Source organism: Arachis ipaensis, chromosome B3, assembly GCF_059453495.1.
Source record: "Arachis ipaensis isolate K30076 ecotype BB chromosome B3, ASM5945349v1, whole genome shotgun sequence".
Taxonomy (NCBI): Eukaryota; Viridiplantae; Streptophyta; class Magnoliopsida; order Fabales; family Fabaceae; genus Arachis; species Arachis ipaensis.
The window spans coordinates 135,482,426-135,506,914 of NC_142438.1; the positions used below are offsets into that span (position 1 = coordinate 135,482,426).

A 24,489-nucleotide genomic window follows, 5' to 3' on the forward strand; every position below is an offset into this window, starting at 1 on the left:
AACACCCTAAAAAGCGGCACTACTCCAACGGTGGTTATTGGTTCACCACTATAAATACACTGACACTTCTCAAGTATCTCTAAGTCCCAATACTCTCTAGACCTGCTCACACTCTTGCTGACTTAGGCATCGGAGTGTCTTTGCAGGTACCACCCCCTCACCTCTCACGAACAGGTCGGACGGAGCCCATGGATCGTCAATCCACCTACAGGCCTCCTCTCTCATACGTTTGGGCCAACCTATACCGTCCAACCCATTAATCTCCGGTTACCCATCGTAACAAATCTGTTAATATTATAACATATTTTATTGCATAATAATTAATTTTAATAAATAAAAAATATGTATATTCTTTTGTTTATGTATATACTTTATATGTATTTATTTTAAAAAATATTACATTTGTCATTTTAATATATTATATATAAAAAAAATTATTTATTTGTAAACTGATATATTTTATATTTATTAAATTTTATCAATATTTTTATTTTATAACATTCTTTAGTTTTTATTTAATGAATTAAATAGGAGGAATACTAGATAATTATTAAAATTGATTTTTTTTTGCTACCAATTAGTCATTAATGTTTGAAAGTGTTGGATAAATTATGTTGTTGAATTATTAAATTAAAGAAATTGGATTGATGATTAAAAGTGATGGCTAAAAATAATGAGTATGTTTAAGCATGTATCGAGAGTTCGAATCTTACCGCTTTATGCATATAGCAATTTATTCGCCGGTAATAAACTATAAGTTAATAATTAACCAAAAATTATTTCGTTTGTTCCGCAATGTTTCTAGTGTTCTGCTAGGATTTTTTCCATCAGAGTCATATTGTGCCGTTCAAGGTTAACAGTCAACGTGACGACACAGCTTAGTCAAGTCAAACTCTACTCAGGAGAGTTACAAGGGTTCACTGCTATGGCTAACCCTGGAGAAAATAATGACCGTGGCAAGAACAGTGAAGAGGAGGAAGTGGTGTTGTTAGAAGCAGGGGATATTTCAACGGAGATTAACGCTTGTGCTAATAGCCTCATGGGCAGGCTCTTTGCCAATAAACCGTTTTCTATTGGAACAATAGAGAATGCTCTCAGGGCCATATGGGGTAAACCTGAAGGTTTTCATGTTAGCAATATGGGGAGTAATAGATTCTAATTCTTCTTCTCTAAGGAGCTTGATGTCATAAGGATTGAACATGGTTCACCATGGTTGTTCAAGGACTACGTCCTTCATGTCAAGAGGTGGACTAAAGATCTTATTCAAATAGAATCTTTTTCAGTTTGGATACAATTCTGGGGTTTACCAGAATCTTTTAAAACCATGGAGGTTGGACACAAATTGGGAGAAAGATTTGGTGAAGTGCTTGAGGCAGGATTATTTCTAATGCGAGGGAGAGAAACCAGAATAGTGAAAGCAAGAGTTAATATTGATGGAAGTAAGAGGGTTAAAGACATCATCATAGTTGCAGGGCCAAGCAGAAAAGAAGTTGAAATTGGGATTCGATATGAACGATTAGGAATGGTTTGTACCTATTATGCTAAGTTGGGTCATACCTCTAAATTCTGTGGTGAGTTGTTGACAGATACAGAACTTAATAAAGTGAAGGAAGATACAATTGGTGATTGGGTGATTGCTAATCAAGTGGGGACGAAGATTCTTGCTGATGTGGATGTTGATGGAACCTCAACACAGCAGAGCCAACCTAAAGGCTCCCAAAGGCGAAAGAAACCTATGCTGGCCTGTTTGGTAGAGGAGTTCTCAGGATTGTGAATGTCTAAAAATGAAGGAAAAGAAAAGGAGATATCAGAATCAGATGCGCTTATGATCAATCAATCATGTGAGGGCAAAACAAATGAGGTGGGAAAGATCATACATCCTGACTACTCTCTTTCACCAATTAAACATAAGGCCCAGTCTGAACAGCCCTCACAAAGCAAAAAAGTATTATATGAAAGGGGATAGAAAACTGAAGAACATGGCCAGACAGGGGGTTCATGCTAGTGATCTTTATTCGGGTACAAAAAGAAGGGGTGAAGGTGACATAGGGGGAGAATCCCTAAAAAAGGCTCGAATGGAGGTGGATCTGCAATTGACTCAAAGGGTGGAAGGTGCCAGCCTTCAAGTGACACCTCATGAGCCATGAAAACTCTAGCTTGAAATTGTCGGAGTTTGGGGAGACCCCTGACAATCCACAATTTTAAAGGGATATGCCAATCCCACTCCCCCGATATTGTGTTTATTAGTAAAACTAAAAACCAATCTCGAGTAGTAGCAGCTAAGCTCAGATCGTGTGGCTATAACAATTTTCACATTATTAACCCTAACGGAGTTGCAAGAGGCCTAGCTCTAGCTTGGAAGGATTGCATTGATGTTCATGTTCTTAGTGCTAATGAGTTTTTCATTAGTACCTCGGTGAATGATCCGAGTAGAAAGGAGGTGTGGGGGTTATTGGGTGTGCATCTAAGTTGTTCGGACAGTAGTAGAGCATCTCAGTTCGCAGATATTTCAGCAACAATTCAGTAATTTTGAAGTAAAGTGGTAGTTATGGGAGATTTTAATGCCATTACGTCTCAGTCTGAAAAAGAGGGTGGTGGGTTAAAATCGGCCACGTCTATCTCAGATTTCAACAATTTTATTGATGATAGCGAACTGGTGGATATTGGAATGATTGGCTGGCCTTTCACTTGGACAAATAGGAGACAAGGGGCTGATTTGGTTAAGGAAAGGTTGGATCGAGGCCTAGTTGGTTTACACTGGAAGACTCTCTATGAGACAGCAGTGGTTCTGAGGCTGTTGGAATCTGGATCAGACCATGCACCCTTACTTTTGGATACAAATCCGCAAACATGGAGAACTAAAAGGAGATTTAAGTTCCAGGAACGATGGTGTGAAGAAGAGGAGGTTAGGAGGATTGTGAGTGAGGTTTGGAGGATGGAAGTGGTTGGATCAACTATGTTTACATTGGCTCAAAAGCTTAAAGAATGCCGACATAGGCTGGTTCATTGGCAGATTCACAATAAAACCAACTCAAAGAAGGAGATTGACGAGCTCCAAGCAGCCCTTGATGAGAGGAGAGCGTTCCGATGTTCACGGAGGAGAAGAAATTACCAGATTAGAGGAAAAACTGGAAAGGGCTTACCTTAAAGAGGAGCGGTACTGGAATGAAAAGTCAAGGAGCAAATGGTTGAGAGAAGGGGATCAAAATACAAAATTTTTCCATTAGAAATTCCAATCTAGAGTGAGGAAGAATAAAATTTGGAGACTAGTGGGTAACAATAATGAGGTAGCTTCTAGTCCAAAAGCAATTGCTAAAGTGGCTGAGGCGTATTTTCGTGATATATTCTCCTCTTCTTGTCATGCTAATCCCAACCAATTCCTGGAGGAGATGGAGCCTAAGGTTACAACCAACATGAATCGAAGGCTGCAAATACCAGTATCAATGGAAGAGGTGAAGAGAGCTATATTAAGTGTGCCTGCTCAAAGCTCCCCAGGGGAGGATGGTTTCACAGCAAAATTTTTCCAATTTTTTTGGGAAGTTGTTGGTAGGGATTTGTTTAGAGCGATTCAGAGTTTCTTTCATAGTGGCCACATGCTTAGGAACTTCAATCACACCAGATTTGTCTTATACCAAAGACCCCAGACGCAAATAACATGACTCAAGTAAGACCTATTAGCTTATCTTCAGTTATCTACAAAATAATTTCAAAAATTATGGTGCATAGATTACAAAGAATAATGAATAAGATTATCAGTGTGAATCAAAGTGCCTTCCTTAAAGGGCGCCTTATTTCTGACAACATTCTTATTGCACATGAATGTATGCACTATTTGAAGTGCAAGAAGAGAGGCTCTGAGTTTGAAATGACCATAAAACTTGACATGAGTAAAGCGTATGATAGAGTTGAATGGTACTTCTTGTGGTATATTATGGAAAAATTGGGTTTCGGTTCAAAGTAGATTAACTAGATCAATGAATTAGTGACTACTGTTTCTTACTCTGTTGTTGTGGAAGGTTAACCGTTTGGCTTTTTTAGACCAAATAGGGGTATACATCAAGGTGATTCCTATCTTCCTATCTTTTTTTTATTCTGTGCTGAAGGTTTATCCTTTATGCTACATAAAGCAGAGCAAAACAAACTCATTAAAGGGATTCAGGTTAATCGACGAAGTCTGGCTGTTAATCACCTTTTATTCACAGATGACTCGATCCTTTTCTGCAGGGGCTCAACTGAAACTAGTCAAAGCATTATGGACCTTATGGCAAACTATAAAAGTTTCAGTGGCCAGACAGTTAATTTAGGGAAGTCAGCTATATTTTCAATCAAAACACGCCTCAACATATGAGATTGGAAATTGCAGGAACCCTCAGTATCAACCACATCGGAGCCCAAGATAAGTACCTCGGGCTCCCTTCAGTTGTTCAGCGTTCAAAAAAAGAAACATTTGGAGCAATTAAAGATAAACTTCGTAAGAAGGTGCATAGCTGGAAACGAAGTTTGCTATCCTCAGGTGGCAGGCAGGTGCTGATAAAAGCAGTTGATGAAGCTATACCTATCTACACCCTATCATGTTTTCGGCTACCAGACACGCTACTAAATGAAATTCACAGCATTCTCTGCCAGTTTTGGTGGGGACAGCGTGGCGACGAATGGAAAATAGCATGGATCAAATGGGATACCATGACAAGAGCTAAGAAGGAAGGGGGATTAGGGATAAAGGACCTACGAGCCCAAAACTTGGCTTTACTAGGTAAACAATACTGGCGAATCGTTAAACAACCTAATTCTACTCTATCACAAGTATTTCTGCTACGAAAATATTATGAATGCTGAAATGGGCAGCGTACCTTCTTGGGGTTGGAGAAGTATTCTAGAAGGTCGAAAAGTGATCGAGAAAGGTCTAGTTTGGAGAGTTGGTTCGAGTAGGAATATCCGAATTTTTTAGGACCATTGGCTTCCACCACCGCACCCGTTCAATGTCCCTGTGTCAGCAGTCTCAAAATCTCCTATCTCAGTCCCTGTTTTATGTTAAGGACTTGCTGAATGCTGACCGAAGTTGGAACCAGACTCTGATAACAGAATCCTTTCCAGCAGGGATAAGCTCCCGCATCCCGTCAATTGTACCAATAGATGAAGATGATAGTATTATATGACTGTGTAACAAATCTGGTAACTATGAAGTAGCCTCAGGTTACAAGATAGCTTATGCTTTCTACTATGCTCCAATTACTCAAGGGCCACAATACATGCAACAATAACAAATTTGGGAAAAATTATGGGAGATGAAGATACCTCATAAAATCAATTTTTTTCTGGAAGTGCTTGCATGAGAAGATCCCTGTGTTACAGTTGCTCCGCTCCCGCTTCCCAGAGACATCTAGCGTGTGCCCGAGATGCTCCGCTGATGAAGAATCAATCCTCCATAGCTTGATTAGATGCCCACTCTCAGCTGCGGTCTGGACCAATAGCGGAATCGAGGGCCAGATCCGGAGACATGGCTCGAGTTCCTTCTTCAATTGGTGGGAGAGAGTTTTTTTTCACTTTAGTGGCAGATGTTGAAGGAAGGAGAAAGCTTTTCTTACTAGCTATTCTCTATTGGAATTGCTGAAAAGCAAGGAACCGGTTTATTTTTGAAAAAGAAGTGGTACTGGCATCACAAGTGGTGGCTGACTCGGTGAAACTTGCTGAACAACTCCAAGATCGTGCAAACATATGAATCGTATTGAGCAATGAAGGCCCCTTTCCTATCTTAATTAATTTCTTTTCTTTGCCTGTTTAGTGGCTTTTGGGAGACCCCCACTTCTAATTCTAATCCTTAATTGGATGACATTTGTTATTTCTTTTATCATTAATGAATAACAGTTATCTTTGGAAAAAAAATAAACTTTTAAATAGAACTTCGATCTATAATAGATTAATTTTTCGCCTATTAGGAGAGATATTATGAAAAATTGAAAAAAATTCCCGCAGGACAATGTAATTACTAGGGGTGTTCGCGGTGCGGTTTGGTTCGGTTTTAAGGGAAAAAGTCATCCGATCCGAACGCTTAATTTATGTGCGGTGCGGTTTGGATTGGATGAAATTTTTTTGGAAATTCGATCCGATTCGATTACAAGCAGTTTGGATCGGTTTGGATTTGCGGTTTTTTAAAAAAAAAATTAAATACATAGAACAAGTCTCAATATCAAATTTTAAATAATCAACAATGACATAACAAGTCTTCACAATATCTTAAAAAACCAACGATAACATAACAATAGAAATAAAATTATAGGTTAGTTAAAATAAATAAATAAATAATATTTTGAGCATAAAATATTTATTAAATAATAATAATACATGAATAATAGAAAAATGTATAACAAATTTTTTTTGGTGACTGAACATAACACAAAGAAAAAAGACCTAAGAAAAAGAGTAGTACTCCTCTCTAATAATAATGTCTAAATTATTAGGAGGTAGTAACCACTCTAGATACACCTGCTTGTTTAAAACAGCAGTCTTAGCCATTAAATCAGCCGCTCTGTTTGCTGTTCGCTGGATGAGCACTAAAGTAGCTGTCCAATTGCGTTGGAGCATCTCTTTGATTTTGTCAAGCAGATCAGAGTCATTCCTAATCATACTGGTTGTGCCTCGCGAAACAAGAAGAAACGCATCAAGATTATCAGTTTCACATATGACCTCTTTGCACTCGCAATCCCAAGCCATAACAAGCCCTCTCCAAATAGCATGAAGCTCACAACAGAGAACACTAGAAAGATGTATACTGGCAGAAAAACCTTTTATCCAAATTTCCATGCTGTCTTTAATAATACATCCAAAGCCAGCTAATTGCTCATTTTCAAAAACGCTTGCATCGCAGTTCACTTTACAGACATTCATTGGAGGTAGTTCCCAGTTATATTTCAAAGAAGAAGGAATAATATGTTTTTGGTTGATAACAACATTAGAGAAATCTCGAGCAACATGTTTAACTAAGTGAACAATTTTCTCCTTACTCCATGGATCATCTTGGTGGAAGATGTCATTGTTCCTATCCCTCCAAATCCACCAAAAGGCCGCTGCAAAGAGAAACTCATTTTTGTTGAGGTTAGAACAAATCCAAGACACAAAATCCAAATTAGAGTCCTCAGTGGTCATTCCCAAATTTAAGTTAATCCAAATCTGACGAGCTTTTTGGCAAGTCCTAAAGCAGTGGTTAATATCCTCTAGAGCAAGATAACATCTCTAACAAAAATCAGAAGTAGAAATACCTCTTTGAAACCGGTAACTAGCTGTGGGAACTCCGTTGTTGAGGCAAAGCCAGAGCAGACACTTTATCTTCTCCGGTATTCTCAAGCGCCAAAGTTAAAGCCAATTTTCATTATCATTCCAGCCAAATTTCTTCTTCAATAGCCATTCATACTCGCTTTTAGTCGAGTAGGTGAGAGTATTTGAGTTTGTCCAAAACCAACCTGTTTTATCTCCTGCCTGCTTGATAGGATCAAAGAGCATCAAATCAAGTTTAACTTCTTCTGAAATCATTGTGCAAAGAATATCCCACCGCCAATGCACAAGGTGCCAGACATCTTCTAACTTCAAGTGAGAATCAGAAATGTCCACAAAAGGAACCAAAGGAGCTAGCGTTCCACATGGTCGCCAAGCATGATACCAAAAGGATTGAGACATTCTGCCTGTACACCAATCAAAACCATCACGAAGCTTTTCTATTGTCTTATAAATCGCTCGCCAAGTGCTTGAAACAATATTAGAAAATTTGGGTGAAAAGCAAGAACTCCCAGATAAATATTTTGCCAACATAATCCTTACCCAAAGCTTATCTTTGTTATGCAATAATTGCCAAACAAGCTTTCCGAGTAAAGCAAAATTTACGCATTGAGTATCTCTAATTCCCAAGCCTCCATATTTTCTTGGAGTAACAACTTTGCTCCACTTGACCAAATTTAAGCAACGCTCCCCCACCTTTCCCTTCCACAAGAATTGTCTAAGCACAGAATCAATCTTTTGACAAACCGAAGTAGGAAAAAGAGTCACTTGCATATGATAAATAGGAAGAGAAGAAGCAACAGATTTAATTAAGCAAAGCCTGCCTGCTCTGTTAATGAGCCGACCTTTCCAACTAGCCAGCCTATTCTTGATCTTCTCTAAAGAGTCCGAAAAAATAGATCTAGCAGCTCGAGGATGATTAAGGTTCACCCCCAAGTATTTGCCTAGGTCACTAGTAAAAGGAATATGAGAAACACCAGACAATATTTCCTTCCTTCTATTAGAGATATTTCTAGAACAAATAGCTTTAGATTTTTCAATGTTAACCTTCATACCTGAAGCTTTATTGAACAACTCCAAGGTGTGCACAACATTCTGAACTTGACTTTTCTTTGCTTTACAAAAAAGGAGGAGGTCATCTACAAACATCAAGTGAAAAACTCTAGGTCCCCCTCTAGAAACAGCCACACCATCCTAAATACCCTCGTCAACTTGTTTGGAAATGAAGCACGCCAATCTCTCCATGCACAAAATAAATAAATACAGAGAAATTTGATCTCCTTGACTGAGCCCTCTGCGAGGTTGGAAGTTGTCCAATCTATTCCCATTCCAAAGGATGGAAAGATTTGAGGCCTGAACACAATTCATTACAAGCCGAATAATTAGAGAAGGAAAGCCAAAAGATTCAAGAGTGTGCTCAAGAAAATTCCAATAAACTCTATCATAAGCCTTTTCTAAATCAATCTTAAAAGCCATCGTTCATTTTCTAGACTTTGTCCGCTTAAGAAAGTGAAGAACTTCTTGGGCGACAATAATATTATCAGGTGCTCCTCTATCATTAATAAACCCTCCCTGAGTTGGGCTAACAATCTCATCCAAAAATGGTCGTAATCTATTAACCAGCACTTTAGTCACTAGCTTATAAATTACATTACAAAGGCTTATTGGCCGAAAATCCTTCAATCTAGTTGGAGGGTCGCACTTAGGGATAAGAACAATCAAAGTTTTCAACAAAGAATGGCTTAACGTCTCCCCTAAGATTGCTTTCTGAATAGTACGCCATACCTCATGACCCACCACATCCCAATATTCCTTGAAGAAAAAAACTTGAAAACCATCCGGCCCAGGAGCTTTGAACGAGCTCATATTATCCAGAGCTTCTTTAACCTCCAACATTGTTACTGGTTTAGACAAATTATCACAAGTATCCTGGCTAAGAGATGGCATAGGAATTTCTCCCATGCAATTAACCTCAACAGGCTCAATAGAACAAAAAATATTTTTGAAGAAATGAACAACCTCCCTTTGCAAAACTTCCGGATCATCAGACCAAGACCCATCACTGACTAGCAACCCATGAACCTTGTTAGATTTTCTTCTAAGGATGGTTTGCATATGGAAAAAGCTAGTATTTCTATCACCATACCAAACCCATTGATCCCTTGACTTCTGGTACCAAAGCAATTCTTCCTGGGCCAAAACTATATTATACTCAACTCTCAATTCTTCCTCTTTGTGCTTCAGAATAGGATCATCGTCAGCTTCCATTTTTCGTTGAATACGATTCAAATAACCCTCCAATTCCCTTTTTTTAATAAAAATATTGCCGAAGACCGTAGAGTTGAATTCCAACGAAGCTTCTTGGACCCCCAACAACTTCCTATGGATGCCAAAGTCTGTACTATCCCAAGATTTCTGAACAATGGCCTTGTAATCAGGATGTGTTGCCCATGCCGCTTGGAATCTAAAAGGCCGGTTTCCTTTCTTGATAGGAACTCCTTGACATCGGATAAGTAGGGGACAATGATCAGAGTGGGAACGACTGAGAACTTCAACAAAAGCTTCTGGAAAAAGAAGGCGCCATTCTGTAGTATAGCAAGCTCCATCCAATCTTTTTGCAATATCTTTGTTTCCTTGAATTTTACGGAACCAAGTAAACCGTCTTCCAGAGGTTGTTAGATCAAAAAGACCACAAGAATCTAGAGTACCCCCTTCACCTCATGAACACTCAAAATATCATTAAAATCCCTAACCACCACCCACGGGTCCTGAATGCACAAACCAATATCAAGCAGATGACTCCATAATTCTACTCTATTAGTGGCTTGAGGGCTGCTATAAACCGCACTGCAGATCCATCTTCGCCCACCACCATCAATTTCCAAAGTTACACATTGATTCATAGCCCAAAGAATTTTACAAGAAAATTTTAAATTAGCAGAGAGGAACCAAATTCCTCCCTTGTGTCCAACAGCATCTACAATCCCTATAGGATAATAGCCTAATCTCCCCCAAAATTCTTTCATAGTTTCAAACCCAATATGAGTTTCCACCAAAATAAAAAAAAGTTGGTTGAAATTTTCGTACCAACTCCTTACAGTGCACCCGAGACATCTTATTTGACGCCCCTAACATTTCAACTAATAATATTTAAATGGTCACAATCCATAAAAAATAAATTAAATAATTGGAATGTTTAATCATTCTACCTCACGTTGATGGACCTCTGTCTCCAAGTGTCTCTTTATGGACTTGCACCGCAGAACCATCATTCTTCTGTTGAGGTTGGGTCTCCAAGTTTGTTGTTGCACTAACTTTATCAAGCTCTTTTTGTACTCGAAAATCCATTGACAATGCTTCAGTAGGTGAGTTTTGAAGCGAAATAGGACGCTGCCTTTTGTACCCTGCTTTAAAAAAGGGAGTACTCTAATCCTTGAAAGCCACCTGAGTTGTTCCCAAACAGCCAAGCGTGGATGGAGGATCTTTCTTTTCCTTAGGCCCCACCTTTGCATTTGATAAGGACTTCACATTTGCATTTGATGAGGATCCAGCATGCATGTTATTAGACCCAAAAGAAAATTTCTTACTCACCAAATTGGAGCATATTGCTACATTGGCTTTTTTTGGCACCACATTGTGGCCTTTACCCACTTTTTCCTTGCCTTTTCTACTAACTGTAACTCATTCACCCTCTTTTGTACGAGTATCCCTTTCCATACGTGAGTCTTGCAAATTATCATGCACAAGATCTGCTGCACCATGCTTCTCCATAATTGGAATTGATTTGGCATTAATCCCAAATTCAAAAGATAAATTTTGATTTTTTATTGGAATTTGACTATCTTCCACCGTTTTCTCGTTGTTATCTACAGGAAAAAGTGACGGCAAATTTTTCTCCTTTACGGTGCTTTCCTTCCTAATGCCATTGTTGTTCTCTTTCACATATTCTCTTGTGACATGTCCAAAGCAGCTACATTTTTCACAAATTAAATTCAAGTGCTCATATTCTATGTCATACATATGACCATCAACTTGAATTTTTTTTTATAACTGGAAGTCCCAAGTTAATTTGCACACATGCTCTTGCAAATTGAACATGTTATAAGTATAATTGTAAATATAATAATAAAATAATAATATTATAACACTTTGTGCGGTTTGGATTGTATTAGATCGGTTATGAAAAGTAGATCCGAAATCCGATCCAATCCGGCGGTTTGCAAAAAATAGAATTCAATTAAATCCAAATTAATGTGGTTTTAATCGGTTTTCAGTTTGGATCGGATTGGATGAACGGTTTAATTTGGATTGGTTTGGATTTGAACACCCCTAGTAATTACCAAGAAATATCTCATTAAGAATAAAATTATGCTAACAAATAACATTTTTTTTTCCTTTCTAAAAGAGAAAGAGCCAAACGTAGAACCTAGTCTGTGTGACACAACACTAAAGTGAGTGAATTTTGAAGCAGCTGCCTTTTGTTGTTCGTCGGTGAAGCTGATGTCTCTGCGTACTGCAGCCGCCATTTTTCTCAAAAGACTTCGTTTTCCCGCTTCCCATGGCTTCTGTGCATCTCGTGTATACCCAAACGCATTTCCACTCTCATTTTCTGGTACTTTTCTTTTTTTCTTTCTTTAAAAAATTCTACCTTTTACTATGATTGATGTCATAACCTGTATTGTTCAATTTTCATAGAAGTGGTATCTTCCTTACTAGCAATCATTGTGAAGGTTGTACTCTTATGGGTTCCTGTTGATTTCCCGTTGCTAATTTGTAATTATGCAAATCAAATTTGGAACTTTTCTGCGTTTTTCTGCTTTGTTTCATTGCGCCAGTTCTAGGCTCTACTTCTTTGTTGTCCAATTTGGGTTTGATATTTAATGGAATTGGAAACAGAACAGGAATTTGTTGCTTCTAATTAGCCCAAAAAAGATTCATCTTTTAATTGTAGTTTTTTTTTTTTTAAAAAGACATTACCTACTACGTAGTTTTAGTTTTTATATCTTCATTTGTTGATTACTTGATTCTGCTGCATATGGAGAGCAAATGACTATTTTTATTGTCTAGTAAAATGAAGTCAGAGATGATATATGCCCATTTATACTGTCTTATTGTTTTTGTGTTGCTCTTCCAGGCAAACTTAAACTTTCCCACTGGTATCAAACCGGAGCAAATGGCTCGAGGATGAATCTTAGGGATCCTTGTCTGTGGATTGTTATATCTGGACATATTGGTATGCCTCTGTAACTAATGCTTAACCGTTGCAATATTATTATTTGCAAGCTGCAATGTTATATGTAACTTTATTACCCATTTGAAAAAGATTAGCCTTATGGTGCTATATTGGAGTTTAATTTGATTAATGATTATTATGAATTTTTGTGGACATCAAACATTTTATGGTATCTAATACAGTGAGGATTTGTTGAAAACTTGATCCCATTGATTACTAATAAATTGTATGATACTCATTATCACTATTGAAAGGTGACTAAAAAGAATTATTGTGCACGACTGAATTGGCTATTTCTGTGCAGCTATTGTACTAGGGACTGGTGCCAACACTGTGTTTGCAGAAGATCCAACTAATGAAGCATCTCCAGATGATGACTTAATTGGATTAAGAAAAGTTGAGGATGGTTCTATAGTATCAAATACACATACAGCAAAATGGAGAGTATTTACTGATGAAGCGAGGGAATTTTTCATAAAGGCAAGCAGTTTCTGCCTATTGTTTTTCTTTTCCGTTCTCTTCATTTAAAATTTTTCCTGCTCTACTAACCTCTATTGTATGTTCATTTACTGCCAGGGACAACTAGATGCAGCTGAAAAACTTTTTCTTGCTGCTCTACAAGAAGCTAAAGAGGGTTTCGGCCCAAGAGATCCGCATGTTGCATCTTCATGCAATAACCTGGTTAGTTTACCTATACTTGATACTTGTCCTATTCTTAATTACTTTTAGAACTGTGTAATAAATCCTGTATACTTTTTGTCAGATGCAACCTTTTTTCAAAAATGATCATTGTTGTCTGTTGATTTAGAAGTTTTATAGGGGAGAAGGGCAAAATAAAACTAGGGAAGGAGATGTGTACTACCTCTAACTTGGTATTCCCCTTTTATTGCTGAAGTATTTTCATATGCACTAAGAAAATATTGGTACATCTGTCATAGTTCTTATATGAAGAATGGTTTAATGCTATATTACGAGATTACATTTGATGCACAACTTAAAATGGTCAAATCTCGAATAATTTGGCATAGTGGTGTTGAAGTTGTATTGAAATATTCAGCTTCCTATGACACATGTACCAACATCTTCTTTAACTCCATCTAATTTTCCCTCTCTTCTAACTGCTTAAATTTCTTGAAAGATTGATTGTATATAATATGCTACTAATATGTACCGGTTCTCTATGTTAATTGAAAAAGTAAATGACATTGATAACACACCCCTCAGTTATTTCTATCATTTTTCATTTCAGGCAGAGTTATACAGGATCAAAAAGGATTTTGCCAAAGCAGAACCATTGTACTTGGAAGCTATCGACATATTAGAGGAAGCTTTTGGCCCAGATGATATACGGTAAAGTGCTACTGCTGTGCAACATCATAGATTATGCTTCTTTCAACTGTATTTGTAGACATCATTACTAGGGGGTCAATAATGCATCTGAAACTAAAGAACATAAGTTATGATTTAGTTTGCATGGAGCTGGAGATTTTAGGAAAATAGAATTATGTTCAAGGAATTAATGAACCTTTTCATCTCAATGTCATTTTATGAACTAGAAGTAAACAATTGACAGGACATTAAACTTTATTTTTTATTTCCCTTCCTGTGAGCTAGCATCGTGTTTGATGTTGCCAATTTTCTTGATGATTGTTAGTATAAAAATCTTGCATAACAATAGTTCAAATTAAATTTTTCATCAAAGAAATTGATTTTTTTTATCCCCCTTTTTCACATGTGATAAAATTTTGTTTTCCATGGAAAATTTTTCTTACATTGATGGTAGACCAAATTGAGTATAAGCTGTTATATATTCATGATGAAATATATTTGCGCACGTGCTATGTTACATAGTACCAATGATTCTAGTGCCTTGATATGGTGAGTTCCATTAACCTTTGATGGCTTTAATACGAAACCATACTCATGCAGGGTTGGGGCTGCTGCTCACAACCTTGGACAATTCTACCTTGGACAGCGGAAGTTGGAAAAAGCTCGTGTTAGCTATGAGGTAATCTGCTGAGTTTAACAGTCTTGGTGATTCATATGTGGGGTAGATGACAATTTTACTCATAAGTGGAACCAGATTTCAACATAGATTATATATGTGGTTGTTTCCCCTCCCATTTTCCACTTTGTCCTTTTGTGGCAGTGACATGTTCATCTTGTTGTTACTCTTTAGTCTATGCTTTGTGTTCTTTCACTTCTACTGACCGTCCTTTCTCTTTCATTTTTGTATTGTATTTTTAACAGCGCGCACTGAAGGTATGGACCTACTGTGCTCAGGCAGCGACTGTTATTTTCCTCTGATTTTGAAACAGTTATATTCTCCTCCTAGTACATTGCTATCACTTTGCATCTAATTTTATATCTGAACATCATTTCTGTGCTTGAAAATAGAGGCTCTATGTTATCTTGAGTTTATCATGTAATATGACTCTTTATTCAGATAAAAAGACGTGTTCTGGGATATGGCCATTCAGAATGTGCAGATACAATGTATCATCTAGGAGTGGTAATTATTTTTCATTTCACTGTACTTCGTCTGTTTCCTTTGCTACTGTCTTTAGACGGGAAATCTAGATTTTAAGGGAGGGCTCCGGGTTCGGAAATCCAAAATCTCACTGTGAAGGTCATTTGGATAAGGCAATTTTGTAAAACTCACTGAACGGTATTCATATTCAGAATATTTCACTCATTTGCTGCTTAATGCATTAGATGATGACTTGATATGACAAATTGCATACTTATATTAAAAATATGAGTATAAAACTACTGCAACCATGGAACCACTGAATGTTAAAGTTTCCATCCTTTAAATGAGTTGGAATTAAGAGTTTTTAATTATAGAACATGCTTCTTGCAATTCTTTCACTACTGTTTTTGCCATAATTTAGACTTGCAAATGAAAAGGTGGGTGGAGAAGTTTCAAAACTTAAATGTTCTGTCTGGCTGCGTTGCCGTGTTCCAGAATGACTTAATAGCAATAACAAAACGTTTGAGATCTTCTATTAAAAATAAATGTTTGATATTTCTGGTAGACAAGTTTTTCTTGCTTCTCCCGTGCTTATTGGTTTTCTGGTGGCGTTTGTCTGAATGTAATTTTTTGGTGTATAATTTCCCTCTTTGATGTGTCTTGAAATGTCTACTTAACTGAATCTTAAGCTGCAATTTTTTCTTCAGGTGTTGTATTTCCAAGGAAAAGAAAGGGATGCTGAGGCCGCCATTCAGGACTCAATAAGGTTATTAGAGGTGTGTCTTTCTCCTAATGTAAAGTACCTCAGCGGTGAGATTCGGTTATTTTGAATATTCTCATTTTTAGCCAACGTTCTTTTTCCTGTGTAGGAAGGTGGCGAAGGGGAGTCATTTGTATGCATTAGAAGACTTAGATATCTGTCGCAGGTTTTCCTTTACCTTATTCTTTCCCAAAACTTCCTTGACACTACTAGAGTAAAAAGTGTATGTTTTTAGAGGGGGAAAGGTTAAGGAGAACTTTGAAATAGGATGAAAGAAGAGGAGTCTTGGAGCAATGGTTGAGTTATCTCTGTGCCCTCAAAAGTCATGGATTTAAACCGTGGAATCAGCCATAGTTGGGCTGCCTGCATTACACCCTTTAGATGTAGTCCTTCCCTTACTCCGTGAAATGCAGGATGCTTTGCACCGGGCTGCCCTTTGCAATAGGATGAAAAATTGCACTACTATTCTTGAATTTTTAGCAACTTTGTGGGAGGTTCCGCATAGTGCACATGAAGTAAATAGAATCTTATGCAGTCTTGGTAAAAAGGGGGCACTTAAGACCCAGGTCAGACAATCCAAGTATTTAGACATTAGATTTAAAAAAAATCAAAAGTCCACATAAGTTGTCAGATACGAAACTGGTGGTACTTGTAGTTGCCATTGCATTCGATGCTTTTTTGGCAAGCAAAGCAGTTCTAGAGTTAGATCCTTAGTCCCAAGACCTTGCATTCTTTATAATTAAATTGAGAATATAAAGTAAATTGATATTGATTCTGTGCATTTTCTATCTTGAAAGTGTGCTTTTTCCAACTTTCTGGCTGTTAAATTTAGGGTTTTAATTGTCTGATTGATATATTTTTGCTATATTGTTTAAGATATATTTGAAATCACATCGGCTGGCTGAAGCTGAGATGGTCCAGAGGAAGATCCTGCATATTTTGGAATTGTCAAAGGTTATTTATTTATTTTTGAAATTCTTTCTCATTGTATTATTCCCTTTCTAATTGCCTTTTTCTGTAATGGACTAATGGTGATTAAAATTTCTGTAAAGGAACAACCTATGCAATTAAACTTGAGCTGGTTTAATTCCTTTCTTGTTGAATTCAGGCAAATTAATACCTGCATCTTATTTGTGACTTCCAGTAGAAACAACCTATGCAAGCCTGAATTTTCTATCATGTTTTCTTATCATCTATGCAATGTTATAGTGGGTACGACTGTAGTAGATATGGTGGCTGAACAGGATTATTTCCTCATCTCAAGTTTATTATATGGTATTTCTATTTTGTGCTAAACAACCACCAATGTTGGGTTTTTTTCACAGAAATGTTGTAGATTACTTTACACTAGATATTAATACTGGCCAAATAGATGGATACTATATGTTGTCCCTTGGCTGGCAATTTTTAATCCCTATTTGCTTTCTATTTTGTCATTTAGAACTAGTTTTGATTATCTTGATCAATGTTATAATAAAATTTTATATTTGAAAAAAGTATGATGTCCCTGCCAGAAACATAATGTAAATTGTGTATACAGGGTTGGAATTCGTTGGACACAGTTGTTGCAGCTGAATCTTTAGCTCTGACCCTGCAAGCGTCTTGCAATTTAAAAGATTCAAAAGAACTTCTTGAAAGGTTATTCCAATATTATTAATTTGTTATATCCTTGGATTTACTTTCGCTATATCTGGAATCCTGTTATATTTCAACCTGCAGATGTCTAAATGCGCGGAAAGTCTTGCTTCCTGATGACCATATTCAGGTTTGTTGTTCCTTGACAAGTATTTTAGTAGCTTCCACTTTCCATTCTATTCAACTTTCAAATTCCTCCAAATTTTCTGGCAATAAACTGATGCATACACAAAGATACTGTTTTATTGCATCTATGCTTGCAATGAATATGCTGGCTAAGAGTAAAATAATACCATGATTTTTTTGTCTACTCATTTTCAGATTGGTGCAAACCTACTTCGTCTAGCACAGGTTGCTATGCTTGATAGCAGCCAACATAAAAAATTTGATGTCAAGAGAGCTAAAGCCGAGCTTGATATCGCAAAGGATCATGTACATAATTCAATAAGGTTTCTATCAGTTTGTTACACGTAAACCTGTAGTTGTTACTTTTGAATATCAAAACTAAATCAAATTATCTTAGGCTTGTTTCTTTTTCTAATTCCAATTATCCTTTCTTTGTTACTATGTGGTTTTAATGATAATGCCCTCAACGATAATGGCCGTGACATTAATCTATGTTCATGCTTTGAGGAACTTAGTGGCTGTTCCTTGATATTCTCTCCGATTCCTTGTTCCGTCTCAGGATTGCACGTCAATATTTAGATAGAGTATCGAAACAAAAAGACAGGTTGAAGAAACACAGTGCACCGGGAGATTCCAGAAAGGAAGCCCAAGCAGCGCTGCTCATATTGGTCTGTATTTTATTGGTTGTGCATCCACTATTCCTCTTCTCTTATGCATGTCTATTATAATAGAATTGTGATTTTTCACAGCTGCAATCATTCAATACTTTATCGTCGGTGGAGGTAGCAAAGCAAGAACTGCTGGAAATTCAGGTCAGATTCTAAGCCTTAGTACATAAGCAAGGATTTAACTTTTATGAGGTGCATTAATAATTTCTGGTGTTATTTTGCAAAGCAGGAAGGAAAAAGTAACCTCAAGGCTAAGGAGTCACTTCTTCAATGCATTCATGCTTACAGTGAGGTAAAATTAACTATCTATTCTTCAATGGACATACACGTCTCTTGCAAAGCAAGGATTTTGAATATTTATCACAAACTCAAAACTTGTTTTTGCAGTTTGTAGCCGATAAGTCAATCCCTGAGAACGCTGAGATAAAGAAGGAATACCTTTCGTGTTTGAAGGTTGCTCAAAACTTGCTCGGTAATAAAGGACTACCAGAAGCTGAATTGATAGAATCTTGAAGAGCTCAGTTGCCATAGATTTTGGTGTGAGAAACAAAGTTGGTCCATAACTTTATAAGCTGCAATTTTTTATTTTGATATTGTAGAGCGTGTTTGTACGAATACAAACACGGTTTTGCTAGGTAGACAATAACTTTTGGGAACAATGTGAACAATGAGTTTCAAAATTGGACCAATAAAATAAAACACAGTCCAGCCCAAATTACCCCCTAAACTTTAATTTTTACAATCCTAATTTTAACCATCCTATTCTTACCCCTTTTGACCCGAGACGCAGCCACACTCCAGGAATCATACTGTCGGCGTTGCAACTCAACCTCCGGCAAGTTCGCTGCAAGCTGAACATCCGGCACTACCCACATGCTTCAACCACAGGCTTCACGTGAGTCCCCTATCGATGCTCGCGCGTTGCTGCCCTCATTCTGCATCCCTCCCTCGCGCTACCGTCGAACACCGCTCGTCGCGGAAGGGCTCTCGCTCGCTGTCGCTGCGCCAGCAAATTTCCGCACACAGCGTCGCAGTTGAATGCATCAACGGCAACGCTGAACAGCCCGCAAGCTTCAGGTTCGCTCCCTCATAGTGCTCGTGCGCTGCTGCCCTCACCCCGCGTCCCTCCCTCGCCACCATTGGGCGCCGGCCATCGTAGAGGAGCTCCCGGTCTCCGTTGACGCGCCTCCAATCTTCAGCAAGCTTCAGGTTTGGTTTCTTGGACTGCTATGGAAGATAAGAACCCTTGTTTATTGCTGATTTCTTATTTTGTTACCATGTTGGATTATATATTTTTTGAATTTGGTTTGGTCTGTCCGGGCATTACGTTAGTCGGCACAGATGTTCTACTGGCTTTGGATGTTTGATTTTCACTTCAGACGGATGATTATTTTACCTAATGACTTTAGATGTTCGATTTTCATTTCTTATAAGACGGAAGATTATTTTACCACGTATACGGATGGTTGTTTTGCACAATAATTTAATGATCGTTTCAGTTGAGTTGGTGATCGTGTGCTTGTTTGGCTGGGGTCTGGGCGGCAGTGGGCTGCGGAGGAGGCTGCACGGCCGGTGGCGGTGGGGCAGCGCGAAGGAGGTTGTCCGGGGCTTGTGCGGCGCGATCGAACGAGCACGGAGAGGCTGGGCGGCATCGGTTGAGGGCTAGGCGGTGGCGGCTGGAGTCTGGGTGGCGTCTGACCGGAGAGTGGGAAAGTGAAGCAGCGGCTAGGTTACTCTACAGACCAGAGTTTGCGAATAGATGGAGGTTAGCGTGATAATGAATGTAAGTATGTAACTGATTTGGATTAATTTGAAATCCTTATTTTTTAAAATTTCAAAATTTGAAATAATTATTAATTAATTAATAAAAAAAAGTATTAGTAGACAATGAGAATATTAAATAATGTGAACAATGGATATGTCGAAGTACGTTAGTAATTACTAATCGGAGAGTCAAATAAGTAAGTGGCATCCCCTTGTCAATTGAGATTCAAAATTATTCCGTACTTCTCTAGTTCTCTGCTACATATGACAAATAAAATCAATGCATTGCGTGATCAATTTTTAACAGCACATCATTTTACTCACTACCACACACTTGCTCTCATGAAAATGCTTCTCTGTGGCGTGTTGTTTTCACCCTCCGGCCTACTATGTATGGTGTTTCTATAATCTTGATGGCTTGTAGTTGGTGCAATTGTGGTACAGAACTGACAGAAAAGGAAATAAATCACTGCTGCAATTTAAAAAGTATAGTACAATGTTTTTGGCTGCATTCAGGCAACAAATTGACTTTATTGGATGACTAAAAACCAAAAAACAAAACATGATTTATTTCATATGAATAAAAATTATTGTAACAAAGAGAACGTAAATTACTATGGATGTTGGTGTAACCCATGGCTTGTAGTTGTAGTGTTACCAACTAAAGCAAAGGCTTTTTGTCTTGCTATGAAGAAACCAAGTAAAAACTAAAGGGAAAAAGCAATGGAGGAATGCATCATACAAAACAAAACAAAACGTAAGGAGCATGAAATGATGTGAAAGAATAGGAAAAATCTGTAAGCAAAGCTGGCTTGCAGTAATGCTAATACATAAATTGCCACAAGTAGTAAGTAACCATATCAGGAAGGACCAATCGTAGATTGGGGACCATTCTCTTAAGTCTATTAACCCCAACTGCTCCCATGTCCCATTACATTCTTCATAATCACATTAGAACTTTAGAAGAGATAAAAAAAAATGTTAAAGATAGAATCTACAATAATTCGGAAAATTGAAGTGATAAATATTAAATAATTCGAACCTAAATACATTACGTTATACCTTAGTGCCACAACACGTATCACTATGTCCCTCATTCACTATTTTTACAGTTACACAAAATCTTAAATCTTAATCTAAATTGGTTGAGTTTTACATTAAACTCAATAAACAAACGATTATGCCACTACAAAGTACAAACATTAAAACTTAGTTAACATTTTTTCAACCATAAAAATGTAAAATCATGAAATGCTTGATTTTTTTAAATAAATAAATAATAGTATTGAAGATGACTTTTTAATTATAATATTACCATTTGAAGTTTGAATTCAAGATCAACCGCCCCCCTTCCTTTTCAATTTTCAAGGAAGACGGCAACCTTGTTTTTGTATCTACTTGTATTTTGTAGTATTATATGATGTGATATGAGTTATGATTTCTTTGGTAATCTTTTCCTTTTCTTTTTTTTTTAATCTTGTTGGTTTCTTTTTCTTTTTCCTTTTTTAATTTAAAGTGAAAATGAGATTCGAAAGGGGTGTATAACTGTATATGGCCATTTACAACTGATGTATAGCTGTAAAATCAAATGCCTCGTGCATATAAGCATTTAAAACTTTAAGGTCGTATTTGTTTTTTGAAACTGAAAAATTATAATTAAGTATTGTGTTTGATAATTAGTGTTTAGAAATAAAATTTTAATTTTGAAACACAAAATTTTATTATATTTAATACTTTTAAAAAATAAAAACATAAAAATTAAAAATTTTAAAAACAAAAACTAAAATTTTAATATTATTTATTTTTAAAAATATTATTATTTAATTTTTTATATTTTAAATCAATTTTTTAATCTTTATATTTATTATAAACTAAAATATACTGAAATATAATTTAATTATATATAATTTACACTAAATACAATATAAATTTTAATTTAATCACTATCTTATAGTTTCACTTTCTCCGAATCCGGAGGATAGCCTAAATAACATTGGGTTTGCAATTTTCTCGAGACGGAGGCTTTTAAGTTTTAACTTTTAACCAGAAAAAGAAGTGTTGCTCCACGCTTTTGTGGCCAGCTGGATCCTGTTAATATAGTACTCCACTTAATTACACTTAATTGTGAATTTGTGATTGTGACGTTAATTTAACATCCTTTTTATCCTTTCTTCCTTGGAACAAGCCTTTCCCTTTTAGTTATGGGATTCGAGTTGTTTCATGTCCACACGTGGTAAAACATTTTAGATTTTTTATTCAGCAATAAAAATAAATCATTAAAATAGTACGATAAGATATAAAATATATCTTTAAAATATAAAATAATATATATTTTTATAAAGATTTAGTTAATATATATCTTATTCAACTTTTAAAAAAATATATATCTTATTCAATTAAAAAGTTAACATGTCTCTTAAAAACATAAATTAAAATTATTAGTTAAAAAAGATTTTTTAGTAAATCATGCAAAATTTAGTTTTTAATGATTTTTTATATTTATTAAAATACAAAATTAAAAATTTTCTATCAATAATAATTTTAATACGTGTACATAATAACTAAACTGTTTTTATAATTGATTTTTTTAACACAATATATTTTTGAATAATTTTTTAGAGATTTTTATTTTAGAATGAAAGACAATCCGTGAATTATTTTATGTTTTTGGGGATTGGGAATAGAGAGATCTACCTGAAATGAGCAAACATGTTTTTCGCTTCTTGAAAAAGTTTTTATGGAAAAATAAAAAATATTGCCCCTCTAAAAATTTGTCCAAAAAAAAAAAAACACTCGCTTTGTCTCCTGGGATAAATTCTTAGCGCACATTTTTCGGTAGTTCTCGTATGGAGTTCATCATATGACATTTAATGAGTTATAACCAAAATTTTAAACCCGAGGGTTTACTTTTTTGAGAGAGAGTAAATTGAGAGTGTGAGACAGTGCATTGGGAATGGAGGATTAGGGTTCAAAGGAACAAGAGAAGGGGATTAGAGTTCAGAAGGTGAGATTTTGGATTGAAAAGGGGAAAGTGCATTGGGGTGGGGGAATTAGGGTTAGGGAGGGGGACGGAGGGAGTGCGTTGGGAAAGGGGGAGAGGGGGGGGGGGAGTGCGTTAGGGAAGGGGAAGAGGAAGTGCGTTGGAGGGGAAGGATTAGGGTTGGAGATGTGTTTCGGCGAACTCGTGGGTACGCTTGTCAAATTTTAAAATCTTTCAAAAACTATTTTGTCAATAACAAAAGTCAGGTACCATTTTGTCAGCGCCAGAATCTTTCGCGTACCGATTTGATATTTACCTCAAACAAAATACTTAGAGTCACAACTAGGCTCAAAGGTGCAAAAGCACCAAAAGAAAAGAAAAGATGTGGTCAAGAATAAAGAAACCTTAAAGAAGAGAATCAATAATATCACCCGGATTCTAGTTCTAAAAGGAAGCTAATATTTCTGAGTTTTAAAAGAAAGTGAGATGTCAAAACTATTCAGAATTAGAGAGTTAATAGCCTCATTCAATAATTGGACTTGAACTATTGACAACTCAAACCTGATGTATTTTTCTCTTCCAATTAGTCCTATCTTATTTTTGGTTGTTTGAGGACAAACAACAGTTTAAGTTTGGTGTTGTGATGTGTGAGTATCTTATACCCTTTTTCATAGCATTTTCTAGTAGTGTTTAGTTAGATTTTATTAATTTGTACCATGTTTTAGTTTAAAATTCATCTTTGGATACTACTTTGAGTTTTTGTATTATTTTTATAATTTTAGGTGAATTTTGGGCGAATTTGGTAAAATCTTGTTCAGAGACGAAGAAAGGATAGCAGATGATGTCAATCCTGACCTCCGTACATTCTAACGAGCATATCTTGAGTTATAGAGGTCCAATTGACGCGGTCTCAATGGCGTTAGAAAGTTAACTTTCAGAGCTTTCCAACGATATATGATAGTTTATACTTCTCTCCCAGAATCACTGCCAAAACTGGCATTAAACGTCCATACCTGGTATTTAACGCCAAAAAAGGAGCAAGCCCAGCGTTGAACGCCCAAAAATAACGTTCAACGACAGCCTGGGAGCAAGGAAACAGCAAGCACGCCCCCTTATGGGCGTTCAACGCCCAAAACCTAAGTGGAATGTCAAGCATCAACCGAAGCACATAACCAAGTGGACCCCAAACTAGATTTTAGCACTCCTCAACTTATTTTATCTTATCTTTGTAACTTTTAAATTAAAATTAACATCTTTTAGGGTTAGTATTTACTATTTAAAGAGGATATCACTTAGGTTTACAGACACATTACTTCAGATCTTCTTTTATTTTTAATTCTGTTTTCTCTGTAAGTCATGAACAACTAAACCCCTGGTTAAGATTATGAACTCTATTTATTTCTATGGATTGATATTATTACTTTTTTTGTTTATATATTTATATTATAATAGTTCGTTCTGTCCCCCTAATCATATAAATGATATAAAGTGAGTGATCCAACTTTAAAAGACACGAATTAAGCATTGTATCCGTGTCTTGTCACGCATGATGAGCGAGCGCTAGCTTTAGTAGTGTTTAAT

The 24,489-nt window shown here is 36.5% G+C and overlaps 2 protein-coding genes across 3 annotated transcripts; both read left to right on the forward strand.

The window, feature by feature from the left end:
- The first annotated feature begins 2,548 nt into the window (after nucleotides 1-2,548).
- On the forward strand, nucleotides 2,549-3,148 carry LOC148572540 (uncharacterized). The gene has a single exon (XM_088507581.1). The coding sequence runs from the start codon at nucleotides 2,549-2,551 to the stop codon at nucleotides 3,146-3,148; it is 600 nt and encodes a 199-aa protein (XP_088363707.1).
- An 8,507-nt stretch (nucleotides 3,149-11,655) lies between these two features.
- On the forward strand, nucleotides 11,656-18,891 carry LOC107631249 (Tetratricopeptide repeat (TPR)-like superfamily protein). 2 transcript variants are annotated; one of them, XM_016334629.3, is made up of 18 exons: nucleotides 11,688-11,881; nucleotides 12,404-12,502; nucleotides 12,807-12,982; nucleotides 13,079-13,183; nucleotides 13,752-13,852; nucleotides 14,432-14,510; nucleotides 14,753-14,764; nucleotides 14,949-15,014; nucleotides 15,683-15,751; nucleotides 15,845-15,901; nucleotides 16,612-16,689; nucleotides 17,276-17,373; nucleotides 17,455-17,500; nucleotides 17,692-17,819; nucleotides 18,056-18,164; nucleotides 18,246-18,308; nucleotides 18,394-18,456; nucleotides 18,552-18,891. In XM_016334629.3, the coding sequence occupies exons 1-18, from the start codon at nucleotides 11,770-11,772 to the stop codon at nucleotides 18,675-18,677; spliced, it is 1,587 nt and encodes a 528-aa protein (XP_016190115.1). In that variant the 5' UTR covers nucleotides 11,688-11,769; the 3' UTR covers nucleotides 18,678-18,891. The 2 variants fall into 2 exon arrangements, with proteins under 2 accessions (XP_088365147.1, XP_016190115.1); XM_088509021.1 differs by lacking the exon at nucleotides 14,753-14,764 and having other exon boundaries at nucleotides 11,656-11,881.
- The last annotated feature ends 5,598 nt before the right edge of the window (nucleotides 18,892-24,489 follow it).

Excerpts from the sequence above, each read along its gene's own strand:
- LOC148572540 (XM_088507581.1), top strand. The coding sequence starts at position 2,549 with ATGGGAGATTTTAATGCCATTACGTCTCAGTCTGAAAAAGAGGGTGGT.
- LOC107631249 (XM_016334629.3), top strand. The coding sequence starts at position 11,770 with ATGTCTCTGCGTACTGCAGCCGCCATTTTTCTCAAAAGACTTCGTTTT. Across the intron at positions 15,752-15,844 it reads ACTCAATAAGGTTATTAGAG|GAAGGTGGCGAAGGGGAGTC; the intron begins GTGTGTCTTTCT and ends TTTCCTGTGTAG. Across the intron at positions 16,690-17,275 it reads ATATTTTGGAATTGTCAAAG|GGTTGGAATTCGTTGGACAC; the intron begins GTTATTTATTTA and ends TTGTGTATACAG.